The sequence below is a fragment of the Vanacampus margaritifer genome, chromosome 8, assembly GCF_051991255.1.
Source record: "Vanacampus margaritifer isolate UIUO_Vmar chromosome 8, RoL_Vmar_1.0, whole genome shotgun sequence".
Classification (NCBI taxonomy): Eukaryota; Metazoa; Chordata; class Actinopteri; order Syngnathiformes; family Syngnathidae; genus Vanacampus; species Vanacampus margaritifer.
Window position 1 is genome coordinate 2,195,871 of NC_135439.1, and position 14,435 is coordinate 2,210,305.

Consider the following 14,435-nt stretch of genomic DNA (forward strand, 5'->3'; position numbering starts at 1 on the left):
AGCACAACATTGTTTTTTTGTACATAACAGACAAACATGACAAAGTACAAGGCTTGGCCAGCCATTTTATTTTAAATGTCTCGTCTATAGAATTCTAATTAGCTGAGGTCATTATTATATGCTTGCACACATTTTGAATCAAATCCATTTGTGGAGGAACTCAAGTGTGTTATGGGCCCCTTCATCTGGCCATGGGTCATTGGTGTTGGTCTTAAACGCAAGGGCCAAAACATGCCTAATCAAAAAGAAAGTGCACTAATAAACTAACCACCAGAGGGTGCTGGAATAGCACAAATGGAAATCAACCGGGCCTTTTTGACAGATGTGCTGCTTTTAATATTGTGACATGACATCGACAATACTTTGTCAGTTTTAATATCGTAATATTTTCATTATTGTTAAAGCCCTACGTTGGGCCGCCATGGTGACGACCCAAAATGCACATCCAAAAAATGTTGGTTAGCGATGACTCCTAAAGTTGCCATCGTCTGAGCTGAGGACTTAATGAGCCGAGCTGACCACTCCTCTGCCGCGGAGCTTCACGGGCCGACGCTGGCTAACCTCGTCTTCCTCCCTAATGCGCCCTCGCGAGGGCTGACTCGACACGGCGCCGGCAAGCAGAACTCGCGGTCAAACGTATCATCCGACGGGCCTCGGAGGCTCACCGGCGCGCATCGTCTTCCATTTTTTTTCACCTCCGCACACCAGCATCGCACGTCGACATCAATTTTGCCGGTCGCCAACGCTTGTCTCGTTTGACGCCACTTATCCGCGAAGCCTCAGAAGGGATCGGCGGCAAATGTGCGCACAAGTGGGCTATACAATCAAGCGTATTGCTGACAAAGCTGCACACGAACAGAGCGAGGATTGCCAGGCATGAATAAATCATCAGCCATAAGGATGTCGATACCCCGTCATAAGCCCAGAGAGCCTCGGGATGATTTTTGGAAGTCATACGGATTACGTGTCCCCTACTTGTAATATACTCGCGCAGTTTGCCGAATAATAAGTTTGTTGTTGACTGAAATCGAAAAGGTTTGTAGATTTACACCCTCTGCTCCAATTTTCAAGCTGTCATATCAAAGTGCCATTGGCATGTGTTTTTACGGATCTGAAAGCCGATAAATCTGGTATCTCACTGAGCGGTCGGTGAATGCTTGCCAACGTAGCGAATTGAGGGTTTTCATCAGGATTTGTAAGACGTTCGCAAAGTCTTTTCGAACATATTAAGACAATTTTTTCACAGCGAAGATCTTTTGAAACCTTTTACCTAAAAAACTAATTAGCTACATTCGCATGAATTTGTCCCTCAGTGAGATGCAGGGAAATTTTATTTATTTATATTTATTTTTTATTTAAATTTTTACTTTATAAAAAAAACTAAATATGCTAACACTGGAAACTCCCTACACAAAAATCAAATAAATTAAGAAATTATGTTGAAATTTTGGAAAACTTATTTTACAGTAGAAAACTTTAGGGAACTATTTACTTGCTTAGATTTTAATTTAGCTGAATGCATTTTTTGTTATAAAGAATCTAATATAAGATTAGATATATAATATAAGAATGTTATAAAGAATTACATGTTTAAAATTTAATAGAAAAAGGTTTTCTTTTCTTTGTTTTCTTTTTTGTTATTTTGACACTAATACTTTCTCTTTTACTGCAAATGAATAATGCACTCTAAAAAGTGTCAAAAGTAACCCAATTATGGATCAAAGATGAACCGATCACTTTATGGCTCAATCTGACCCAACTTTCTGGGTTGTTTTATACAAAATGACCCAATTTTTGGACCCAGGTCAAGGATCTGACCAACTTGTATGAGTTGTTTTACACAATTTTTGGACTCAAAGTTGTCAAGTAGAGGGTGGGTCCATTTCTGACCCATCGTTGTCTTATTTGGTTGGTTAATAGTCTCCTTGACTCCTGATAGTTGGTATCGATATCGGCCTTGAAAAAAACATATCGGTCTGTCACTACTCAAAGTGCTTCAAGTCTGACTTTACACAGTTTGAATAGAGAAGAAATTCAAGACCGCGACTGGCTTGACGTCTTTTGTGATTTATTTATTTTTTCCTCCAAACCTGCCAAGAGTCTCAGCCAAACGGATGCTTCTCACCTTTGGTTTCTACAAACACAAACTGTCACGGAGTTCTCCGGCTACTTTGTGGTACGAAAAAGCTAACCAAGCAGAACGTTTGCGGATGCTCCGACTCTGATCAATAGCGACTGCCAGACCTTGTTCCTTCCTCTTCCCATTACTTGACTCACCCTTAGCGGCGGACACCTCCGTCACCCGGCGTGACCGGAGACTAATGAGCTGTTCAGACCCGTTGCGGTGTCTGCGGCCGCAGTGTTTTGAGGAGCTGTTGTTGTCGCTGCCGTCAACCTTGACTGACCGCCTCATCGCTGCTCGCGCGTGTACTACTTCATATTTGACACGCTCTACATCTATCGGAAGTTGTCTCACCGGTCGGGACATTCCATTGGAGGGAATCTGCTGTCAATCACACAGCTGGCTGTGGTTCACGCTTTTGTCTGTCTTACAAAATGTTTCATTAGAAATGGTGAATGTTTTTTTGTTGGTTGTGGATTATCGCAGTCTAAGCTACTATTCTGATAAGAGTTTTGTGTTATGGCACCGTAACAGCTGCAAAAAAAAAAACGCTAGCAAGGTCTTTCAGCGATACTGTAATATTCATAACATCTCATTTTAACTTATTTGCTCCCCAAAAATATAAATACATTTTTTAAATACTTTGTCCTCCACTCCCAAAAACATATTTAAACGTTTTGTATGTTGTATCATTATTTTTTTATTTTTTTATGGTAGAGCATACAGACAGCTTTGGTGCAGCCTCCGAGGTCACATAAAGCAAAAGGTAGTTATTACAACAACAAAAAAAACGGCCAGCAGGTGGCAGCAGAGTAAAAGAGATCAACCAGGGCCAATCAACCAATTTAGTCAAAATAAAGTGCGATACTGATTGGTGTTGGTCATTTTTCTGCCACTAGTTGGCATAATTGCATTTGTAAGACATTGGTGACAGCTCAGTGCATTTTTCTTTCTCATATTAAGCATGAAGTAACTAAAATTGTAAATAATTTGACCCCAGTCTCCACAAATATTATGAAATTTTATGACTGCTAAATTTTGATGTGGTCGCGTCTGCTGCGTTGTGACTTGAATTCCCCCAGTACAGGCTTTCTAAGTAACAAACGGTTATAAATAGCGCATAAAAAAAAAAATTGTGGCATTAAACGAACTTTATATTAACTCAAAATTAACGCTCTAATTTTGACCCCCCTACTTTATATATTTGAATTCTTTATAATAGTAGCTTGTCCATATAATGCATTTTGACTGTTAATCGCTCCACATTCAAGTCGCCATCAGACGTCGTTTTCTTCATCCGCAAGCCTCTCGTTTAGCGATCGTGTCCATAGCGCACATCAAGGGTTTTTTTTGTTTAGTTTTTTTGCGGCTGTTTGCTCTTGAGCCGCCCGCGCGCTGGCAGCCCGAGCCGCCGCCCACTACTGAGGAGCCAATTAGAAGAGAAAACACATCAAAGCTGGCGTTTCAAACAAAGAAGCGCCCGCCGGCAAGGGCGCCCAAACAGGTGCTAATCCCTGTCGGCGCGGCGCACATGTGATGTCGGCGTTCTCATCTCGCCTCGCTCCTTTTCACCCCCTTAATTGCGCGGCCGTCGCGCTGACAGCGATACGAGCGCTGAGATGACACCCCACAGCGGGGCCTTGTCATGCCGCCGACCGCAAGGGCTGCTTGTGTTGCCACGATAAGGATAATTGCGTTTGTTTTCCAGCTGCTCATTAAACACGAGCGCCCCGAGTGCGTGCGCTGGAGGGGACGGGAACGTGACGCAAAAACAAGCCACCGCCGTCGGATGCGCGCGCAACTGCACAAACGGGGAGGCTAGCTTGTTGTTAGCATCATCTTGATCATGGATGGAAAACCTGTAATGGAGTTTACATTTTAGTGAAAGCTTTAACTCCAGAGTTAACTCACGAGTTAAAGCTTTAACTTTGACAGCACTAGATTTTTGTATACACTTCTCAAAAAGTCTCAAGAAGCCATACCTGAAAAAAATGCCGAAAGTCTGCCATTTTGGTTTGGAGAAGCCATTTTTTTGGTCATCAATTCAGCCTTGGAAGCCATTTTAATCTCGCAACATGAAATTTGGCAGGCCTGTCTATCATGATTAGACGCACAAAAACGTCTCAAGAAGCCATGCCTGAAAAAACACAGGAAGTCCGCCATTTTGGTTTGAAGTGGCCACTTCCAGCTCCTTCAATGACAAACATTAAACATTTTGAAAATTCACCCTGTAACATGAAATTTAGTAGACATGTCGATCATGAGTAAACCCACAAAAAAGTCTCAAGAAGCCATGCCTGAGAATATACAGGAAGTCCGCCATTTTGGTTTGAAACAGCTATTTCGGGGTCACCTTTTGTTATTCAACCTTGGAAGCCATTTTCATCGAGCAGCATGAAATTTGACAGGCATATCTATCGTGATTAGTAGACCCACAAAAAGGTCTCAAGAAGCCATGCCTGGAAAGAAACAGGAAGTCTGCCATTTTGGTTTGATTTCCAGCTCCTCCAATGATAAATATAACCTGAAGGTTTTTGGGTTTTTTTTCATTCTGTAACATGACATTTTTTAGATGTCTATCATTAGTAGACCCACAAAAAAAAGTGTCAAGAAGCTCTCCCTGGAAGTCTCCCAATTTAGTTTGAGGCGGCCATCTTAGAGTCAATTGAGGCATTTTCAGGAATCCTCCAAATAAAAACTCAGCATTGAGTTTAACCTAGAAACATGAAATTTTGTAAGAACATATATCACAAGTAGATCCACTAAAACACAGCAAATTTTGATTGGAAGCTGCCATTTCAAGGATTCCTTTAAAGACAAACTTATCCAAGAGATTTTTTATTTTATTTTTTATTAAGTCCCGGAAGCCATTTTGGTCAGGTTTTGGTCTAATTGCTACCAAATGACTCACCCGGGGTTGTAGAGCCCATTCATCATAGAATAAACAAAATAGCTTTCCGTTTTTGTTGTATTTAACTTTCACTTTTCATTGTGCCTAGCGCGCGTCTTTCTATAACAGCTGTTCTGTGTGTTCCAGAAACTGGAGGTTCACCCCGACCCGATGGTTAGCGTGGCACACGTGGCTGGCGCCGGCGGCGGCGTGTGGATGGCGTTCTCGGAGGGCTCGTCCATCCGTCTCTTTCACACCGAGACGCTTGAGCTGCTGCAGGAGATAAACATCTCCTCGCGCTCCGCGTTGCTCAACGCCGGTAAATATCGGCAGCGTTTCACCTTCACTCATGGCTCCCCTCGTCGCCTTGAAAAAATACGCGCTCATCTTTGAAAAGCCGTAAATGTATGGACTTGAACTTGTTTAACGTCATTTCCCTGAAAAATATGAAAAATGAAAATCCATTTCATGGCTTAAAGATTTTAGGAGCGACTTGTAGTCAAAAATGACACCCAACTACCTGGTCAGATAACAGTTTTGATGAAGTCAATGATTTTACAACCAGAGTTGGCCTGAAATTAGGCCGAGCGGGCCGCCTCCAAATTTTGTATGCAGGAAAAACCCTATTAGCAATGGATCTGTTTTCAGGTTCACAATTTTCCATCCTGGTTGGTCAGAGCAAAACTTGTTATGACCAAGTTTTTGTCATCTTCACACAATACATTTAATCATCATCATTTGATTGAAGTGCTTTTGTCACGTCATTAGATAAATAATCATTCAAATGTTATCTGTACCTGGCACAGCTACATGCAGAGGTGGCAAATCCAGTTCCAGAAAGGAAAAACCCTGCCACAATTTGGCTTTAGCACCTGATGCTAGCTAGCTAACTAGCTAGTAAACGAGCATCATGGGAGCTAGCTAGCTAGCACCTGGCGCTAAAGCCAAACTGTGGCGGGGTTTCTACTTTCCGGACCTGGATTTGCCACCTCTGGCTACATGCGTTTTTGCAAAGTATTGTTGATTTCTGTCATTGCCGTCGGGTCCAAGTAGCAAACGCGGGCCCGCCGCTGAGGATGCGCACAATGATATTCTCATCTCGTTCAAGTTGCCCCGACTGCTCCCGCACGTGGAGGAGCCACATGAATAAGTAAGCACCCGAGACACGGCGCAGTCACGGGGGGTGAAAGCCGGGGGATTAATATGAATGAAAGCGTCACCTGGGAGACGCGGAAACGGCAACACCGAAAGAAGGCCGTCCTCGGGGGGGCTTGAGCGCAAACACCTGACGAGCGTCTCCACGCCTCCCGCGCGCTACTGCTTATGTTTCCAAACACGCGCTTCCTTTGCGTTAATGCGATGCTCCGTGTTTGTCCTACTTTTTTCCCGCTCGCCGGTTTCATCTCATCCGCTCAGCTGTAAATCCTCACTCGCGCTCGCTCGCTGCTCCCACTCGCACCCTATCTTTTGTCTGCCGTCCGTTTAAGATGCCACACGTAACCCGCCGAGCGCCTTTTTTTCCTCAGCGACCATGAAATATTTATGGCAAAGTTTGCGCGTTGTTGGGGCAAGAAGTGGCGGATAACAACAACAGCAAACTTCAAGTTGGCTAATGACAACTGTCGATGTGTGGAGATTACAGATTCGTCATGTCCAATATTTGACTAATTCTAAAGCAATTTTACTCATTTTTCAAGTAAAAGCAAAATATTTCTTAAGGTGTATGTCACATTTTAACATTCACTCTCCAATGAATATATCATTATATAGTCTGTTGATGTGCCATCATTGCATTGCCCCAGAGGAACATTCTCCATCTTGTCTTTTTGGTATTTGGTTATAAATCATATGTACTGTACTGTAAAAAAAAAAAAAAAAAAGTGTAATAGTGATTTGTGTTGAGGTCCTTTTTCTGCCCCTAGATGGCATAATTGCATTTGTAAGACATTGGTGACAGCTCAGTGCATTTTTCTTTTCATATTAAGATCTATCTAATCTTTATTATGAAGTAACTTGTGAAATTCTGCACATTTTTAAAATTGTAAAATGCAACTTGACCCCAGTCTCCACAAGTGTATGCATTATTATTCAATTCATTGCTGCAAAATTTTGACGTGGACGTGTCTGCTGCGTTGCGACTGGAATCCCCCCAGTGCAGGCTTTCCAAGTAAGGGGCAGTCATTAATTGCGCGCTAAAAAAATATTAGCGGCTTTTAAGGAACTTTAAATTAACTCAAAATGAATGCACTAATTTTGACTCCCCTCATTTTTACATACTGTAGATGCCCTTGCATTTGGGAAAGGAGAGCCACATTTTCAGCTCACTCGCAGACACTCACACACACACACCACTCCACCAGGCCCCGCCTCTTAAAGGCACATATCTGGCACATAGATTTTGTGCTTGCAATTTATACGCATGATCGACTCGGCGTGTGTTAACACATTACGTTAACACTCGGCTCAGGCAAACAAGCCTTCTGTCACTTGCAAAAACAAAAAAACAAAAAAAAAAAGTCGCAAATGTAAATAGTCATTGTCTTTTGTCTTGCAATCATACGAGCGTCGGCGTGGTTTAATTACGGGCATTATGCGCCACGTGGCTATAGATAATCGGGACCCGACAGCAGGAAATGCAGAAAATAAACCGGATCCAAACGATGTTTTTCAGTCCTTTGTTAGCCGCCTGAAAGCCGATGGATAATAATACAGTTAGAGTGCGCAATTATCTCGTTGTGCAGCAGAACACACACAGACGCACGCACAGACATCAAACATGCGATGATGCAAGTCCCCACTTGAGCCCCAAAACAAATGTGAACCTTTCCATTGTCATTTGGAAGGGGGTTCGAGTATATAAAAGAAAGTACTTGATGGCTAATAGAATTCAGTGCTTGCTGTTGTGCGACGTGTTTAATGTTGCGCTTTCAAGGTTGAAAAAGTGCTAATAACATTTTGGGGGGGGGTAAAGGATTTCAAGTGTGTGGCGTTGAAAACGATGTCGTTTCCTCTCATTTGCTCCCTCCGCTATTGCGAAACAATTCCATTTGTTGCCTTTATTGTTTTAGTTCCATCTATTTCGTATCAATAATTTAGACGTCGTTTACTGTTGGATGCTTCAAAAACTGAAAAACAACAACAGCCGTCGTACATTTAGCAACGGTGGTGCTGATCATCGGACAGGAGATGAGATAGTCGCAGTTAGTAGTGTTATTACCAGGAGTCATACTAGTCGGGGCAGTAAAACTAGTAGTAATAGTCATGATGGTCAATGTAGTAGTCAAGTATGGAGGACCAAAACTGACAACATTTAAAAAAATAAATACATGGCTAAATAAATGAAAAAAAAAAAAGTGAAAATAAACACGGATATAAAAAATATACTTCAAAAAATAAATAGAAATGGAAATAAAAACAATGAAAAAATAAATAAATATATAAATAATCTGTCAGGAGGAAATGTTATTCAAATGAGGGGGCGTGTCTTGGGCAGTATTTTACACGGCAACTATTCAAATCATAAATAAAAACCGTAGCAATGTGATCGTTTTTTTGTTTTTTGTTTTGATGTTTCAGCTCAGGAGAACATGCGAGTCACCAGCCTGCTCATCTGTCAAGGACTGTTGTGGGTCGGCACCGCCCAAGGCCTCATCGTCACCCTGCCGGTTCCCAAACTGGAGGGAATACCTAAAATCACAGGTCAGTTTCAAAATAAAACTCATTCTGAAAAAGAAAGGGCTCGTTCCTAAAGCAATAGTTGCCAATATGCAATATATTGGATCATTTCGAAAGAAAGAATCATTTCCTCAATAATATGTGAATAGATCGGGTCTGTTCTAAAAAAACAGTTCATTAGTGAGTGACGTGCTATGAATAATAAAACTGAAGAAGAATGTTAATGTTTATTGTTTTTTAATTGATTTATTTAATTACATTTTATGATGTTACAAATATTCAATTTTTTTTTAAACAAAACAGATTATGTTCAATGGAGAAAATGTCATTTACCAAAATATATATTTTTTTAAAACACAATTTGCTCTGTATTTTTAATACCTGATATTGTGATACTTTTGCTCACTGTTAACTCTTTGACTGCCAAAAACGTTAAATAACGTTTAGTTAAATCCTAGGGAGGAGTGCCAAAGACGTTAAAAATGTTTTTTTTTTCAAAACAGAGGTGAAACTAACCATTTTCTATTGTTGATTACTGAAAAACGGAATAAGGTAGAAACAAACTTTTTTTTCTGATGAAAGATGAGAGTCCAATCTTTCATTTGGTAGTATGTGTGTTTCCATAGTCCAAACACATAATTTTCTGTGGACCTTGAAAGATCAGTCAAAATGCTTAAATCGGCTGGCACCCACGGCATCCCTTTTCTGAAAACGTCTGGCAGTCAAAGAGTTAATGTGAATGTCCCAAAAAAGGAAAAAAAAAACATGGTGCATTATTTGCTTCTAATTATCATACAGTCAGAATTTAAGCTAATTCCTTGTCGTTCCCTGATTAACATGAAAAATCCCCCCAAACAACAGATTAGTCTTAAAATAACAAAAAAGTGACAAAATGGCCGAGGTAGGCTCCTCATTGGAATGTGTTGACCTCCCCCAGGAAAAGGCCGGATCTCTCTGAACGGCCACTGCGGCCCGGTGGACTTCCTGGCGGCCATCACCAGCACCTTGTCCCCGGACCTCCTCAAGAGGGACTCGGTGGCGGACGGGCCCGACTCGGCGTGCGGGGGCGAGGACCCCAGCGACACCTCCTCCCAGGAATCCCTGCAGCACCCGGGCTCGGGCCGGGCCCGGGCCGGCGGCCGCGGCGTCCTGCTGCGCTACAAGCTGCGCTCCACCTCGGGGCTGCCCGGACGGCCGCTGACGGCGGCGGGCGACGAAGCATCCGACTCGTCCCTGGAGTCTCTGGAGCACAGCGTGGAGGACGGCTCCATCTACGAGCTCAGCGACGACCCCGAGACGTGGGTGCGGGGGCGGCCCTCCGAGAAGGACGGCAGGGGCCGAGACAGGGTGGTCTCGGCCGCCGTCGTCTCCGGGGGCCGCGGGTTCCGGAGGCTGCGAGAGGGGGCGGCCGCCGGGCCCCGGGCGGCCGCCGAGCCCGCCGAGAACGTCCTTCTGGTTTGGCAACTGCCATTGACGGTGTAATTTATAACGACGTCGCTTTCCGGATGGATCGGATGCTTTGCGTCATGGCGGGAACGATGTGGTGGTCACAAGGGAAGCGCTTCATCTTTTTTCTTTTTCTTTTTAGCTTTTCCACCAATAGTAGAATTGTCCCAAAATAGTCGACCGCTCCTACAATAGCAAGTAATCTTCAAGAAAACATATCTAAAAAACTTATAATAAGGCGCAAGAGAATGAATGCATGGCAGCAAGTGAAATTTGCATTAGCGCCCCCTGCAGGACAGGAGTGGAACAATGCCAAATGCTTCCCATCACACTATTTAAGCCGTTGTGACGTCGATGCCACATTCTGCCATATTTGGCACCACTTCTTCATCATGCCACATGTTAGCTTAGCTTCGTTAGCGCCTGTGTCAACATGTTTCCTCTTCCTCATCCTCACAGCTGCTTGCAGTGGCTGATCAATGACCACTAAACAAACGAGCTAAACCTTGATGCACATTTTTTAAGACTTTTTTTTTTTTTTACATTGGTGTCCAGGAAGATTGTTTGAGCATGAAGCACTTCGTCGTCAGTGTCGAGCTAATGAACGTTTATTTATAATGAAAGAGTTTGGGGGCCACACATTGGCCAGACAAATGAGAATACGAACATAATAGCCCACAAAAAAAAAAGGAAAAAGTTCTTGTTTTGTTTTTCAAAATAGAAATTAGAAAAAAGCAACTTTTTTCTAACAAATAAAAATACCTTAATAGTAATAACTCTTCTTCTTCATCTAAGATTCCACCTTTCTCCCCAATACTCCGTCGTACTTTTCAGTGTTGTCCCGCCTCCAGAAGCTCAGCTCTGATTGGTCGTCAGGATAATCAAAAGATGCCTGTAGGAAAGCAGTCAACCTCTTGGAAGTTTACACTGTATGACTCATCTACGTTAATAGGACACCTCATAAGGTCGTTGAATGAAAATCAATTTTGCCTTGCATCAAGTGTACTCGTGTGGAGAACGTTTTCTTGGCACGTTTCTGCACCGATCAATGCATCTCGACTTAAAGGCTGCATGAGCATTTTTAATGACGGATGTTTGTTTTAGTGCCCACAATCGTGGGGGGGGGTAAAGAAATAAGACAAGACAAAATAGTTTGGGGCTGAGGAGAATCATACTTAAGAAAAAAAAATTTTTTTTTACACCTTTTATTGTGAGTGTGTGTACTTTTATTTAATGATGTGCTGACAGCATGAATTTATGGCAGGACTTGAGAGAAAGCTCGTGTCAGACTGTTGCCGTTAGAGAGCCGTCACGACTCTCACGTTAACTCTTAAAATGACAACTTTAGCACTAATGACTTTATTCTCGTAATATTCAGATTTATTAACTTTTTTTTTTTTAATTCAAGCAAAAAAAAAAAATCTGAAGTTTTTAATAAACTTAATAAATGTATTTTTTTTATCCAAGTTTTATACCCTCAAAATGACCTTTACCCCCCAAAAATGTGGAAAATTCTCCTCAAAATTTTTAGCTTTTTTTTAAAAAAAATTTCTTTAAAAAAAAAAAAGACTTCAAAAATGCCCCCCGCCCCGCTCCCAATTTTTTTGCCTCAAAATCTTTTTGTTTTTCTCTTTAAAAAAGTGACTTGCCATGAATGTGAACCATTTTTCTCAAAATGACTTCTTTTTTTTTTTTTCAAAAAATGTATTTTATCATTAAATTATGACTTTGTTTCTTTAACCCTCATCCTGCCATGCTATTTTACACCTAAAAAAGTGACCTCTCTAAATTTATTCTTGGGTTGTTCTCAAAAATCATTTTTTGTTTTTTTTTTTACTCTTCCCATTAAATGTGACTTTTCTCTCATTTTTTTTTGCCTTTTTTTTTCTCAAAAATTTGATATTTTTTCTCCCAGAAAAAAAATTCCTAAAAAAATGTGTACTCCAATCTCTACCCAAAAATGTGGCTTTTATGAATGACAAAAAAAAATAATCGGACATTTTTCACCCAAAATGTTTGTAATATTTAGTTCTCAAAATCTGTCTTTTTCTCCCCCAAAAAATTTTTTTTATTGATTTAAATGTTTTCTAAAATGTTACTCTTGTAAACCCGGCACCAAAAAAAATGTGACTACTCTCGAAAATGATACATTGTATTTCTTGTATAAATGTGACGCTACTCACAATTCAAATTTTTTTTTTCCCCCCAAAATGTTGTCTGTTTTTCCTCCAAATTGTACGTTCTTCGTGGGGTTGTCATATCGATGTTCGTGACTTGACCTGCTGGGCTGCAGTCCGCCCTCGGGTCTTTTGTTTTCTTTAGTTGACGCGTCATCATTTCATCATCATTTCATCAGGAAGTGGAAACGAGTCGTCACGGCCGCCGTCCGTCTTGCCGGGTAATGCCGGCGCCGCAAGGCAAATCCGAGCTTTGCGACTAAACAGCGAAGGTTCCGGCTGCTCAGCATCCGCACCTCAAGTCTTTACTTAACCTTGGCGACGTGCGAGGCTTCCCGCCTTATCCTTTCATCATCCATCTATCTGCGGGAATCGTTGCTCGGAGAATCCGCCGCAGAACCGCCTCGCCGGCCGTCATCTAAATGTAAATGCGCATAGCTGACGTATATACGCAGATTTGTGTGTCGCGACACCCTCGTGGTCAGCGCTGAGATGTTTGGACTTTGAATTCCTGCTGATGAAAGATGCATGATTTTGTAAAAAAAACAAAACAAAAAAAAAACACAAACACGGACTGCTGCTATTGGACCTTCCGCTTATCTCATCCATGAACATGCCGGCGTTTGCCTCGGAAGTATTTTCACCTCTTTGTTGTTTGCTAACCTCTCATGTGTACTGTACATACAAATTGTAATAATAATAATTATAATAATAATTAAAGCTGGAGCTGAGTATTTGCGTTTCAAGTCGTCCAGCGTTGCCACCTTGTTCCACAACAATGACATGTTTAGAGTTGCCCTTTTTTCTAGTTTGTCTTGAAAGGACACCCAAAAACGGCTGCTTCAGACCAAAATGGCAAACTTCTTGTGTCTTTTGAAGCTCGTCTTCCTGAGAGACTTTTGCGGCTCTACTCATGATAGGCACGTCTACCAAATAACTTGTTGCTGATTGAAGCCATCTGAATTTTCAATTGGACTCATTTGTCTCCTAAAATGGTCATTTCAAGCCCAAATGAAAGACTTCCAAGTGTCTTCTCCGGCATGCTTTATTAAGACTTTTTTTTTGATCGACATGCCTACCAAATTTCAAATTTAACGTAAAACTGGAAAACTCAAACTGACCGTAAAACTTCCTCTTTAAACCAAAATGGCAGACAGACTCCTAATATTTTTTCCAGCATGTCTTCAAGGGCTGGATTAAAAATTAAAAAAAAAAAAAACGTTCCAAAGGACAATTTGGAATTTAAAGAACTTCTGGAAATGGCCAAAATGACTCTAAAATGGCCGACTTCTTGCATCTTTTCTTCACGTGGCTTCTTGAGACTTTTTTGCAAATTTGATGTTGCTAAGGGAAAACGAGCCAACTTTGATGAAGGCGGCTGCAAAGTGTGTTACTGAGGCAGAATGTGAGTTTATTTGGCCGAAGAAATAATGACAAAATGAAAGCACATCATTTCAAGAGCTTTTTTTTTTCTCACCCGTGTGCTCGCGGCGAGTAATTAACGCCGCAAATGGCGACGTACACGTTGTAATAATAATACGAAGAAGGTGGCAACTTCTACTAACTGCACTGTTGTCATTAAAGAAAAGTTGTTGAACGCAAAAGTGTTGTCAGACTGATGTTTGTTTTCTTTGTAATGAAAATGCATTTTGCAAGTTACGGTTTTACTGCAAAGTGGATTTATTTTTTGCACTTTTGCTTCCCTGGAGTTTGGAAAACGACGCCAAAAAGCGCCTCGGCCTTTACGGCCGCAATAATGAACTTATTGTTTTACGAGCAATTACAGCGGCTTGTTAACATGATGTGCTCTTTTTCCTCCCGCATGTTTGCAAGACTTTTTAATTGCTGCGAAGGTTCAGAAGATCCCAGCAAGCGCAAGACGCGCTTCATTTTGGTGTTTTTACGTCTTCCAAGTATAAAACTGACGTTGAAAAAGAGACGCATAATTGGCTTTTTTCTGCTTAAACTTAACTCAAGTTGACATACGGAAAGCAAATGCACGTTACATTAAAAAATATACTTTGGCAACAACAGGGATAAAAGAGCTGAAAGCTTAAATCTCCCAAAAAAAAGTTCACATTGATTGTTAACAACGGCAAAGTTGAAAAGACTTTTATTTGAAACA

The 14,435-nt window shown here is 41.5% G+C and overlaps 1 protein-coding gene across 5 annotated transcripts in view; it reads left to right on the forward strand.

Annotated features, from left to right (window-relative positions):
- Positions 1-13,914, forward strand: part of arhgef10la (Rho guanine nucleotide exchange factor (GEF) 10-like a) — a 110,620-nt gene extending 96,706 nt beyond the window's left edge. For all 5 annotated transcript variants that reach the window (XM_077572919.1, XM_077572922.1, XM_077572920.1 and 2 more), the window contains 3 exons: positions 5,160-5,331; positions 8,589-8,711; positions 9,625-13,914. In XM_077572919.1, coding sequence (XP_077429045.1) covers positions 5,160-5,331; positions 8,589-8,711; positions 9,625-10,169 — 840 coding nt within the window. In that variant the 3' untranslated portion in view covers positions 10,170-13,914. The remainder of the gene's footprint in view (positions 1-5,159; positions 5,332-8,588; positions 8,712-9,624) is intronic.
- Positions 13,915-14,435: the final 521 nt, after the last annotated feature.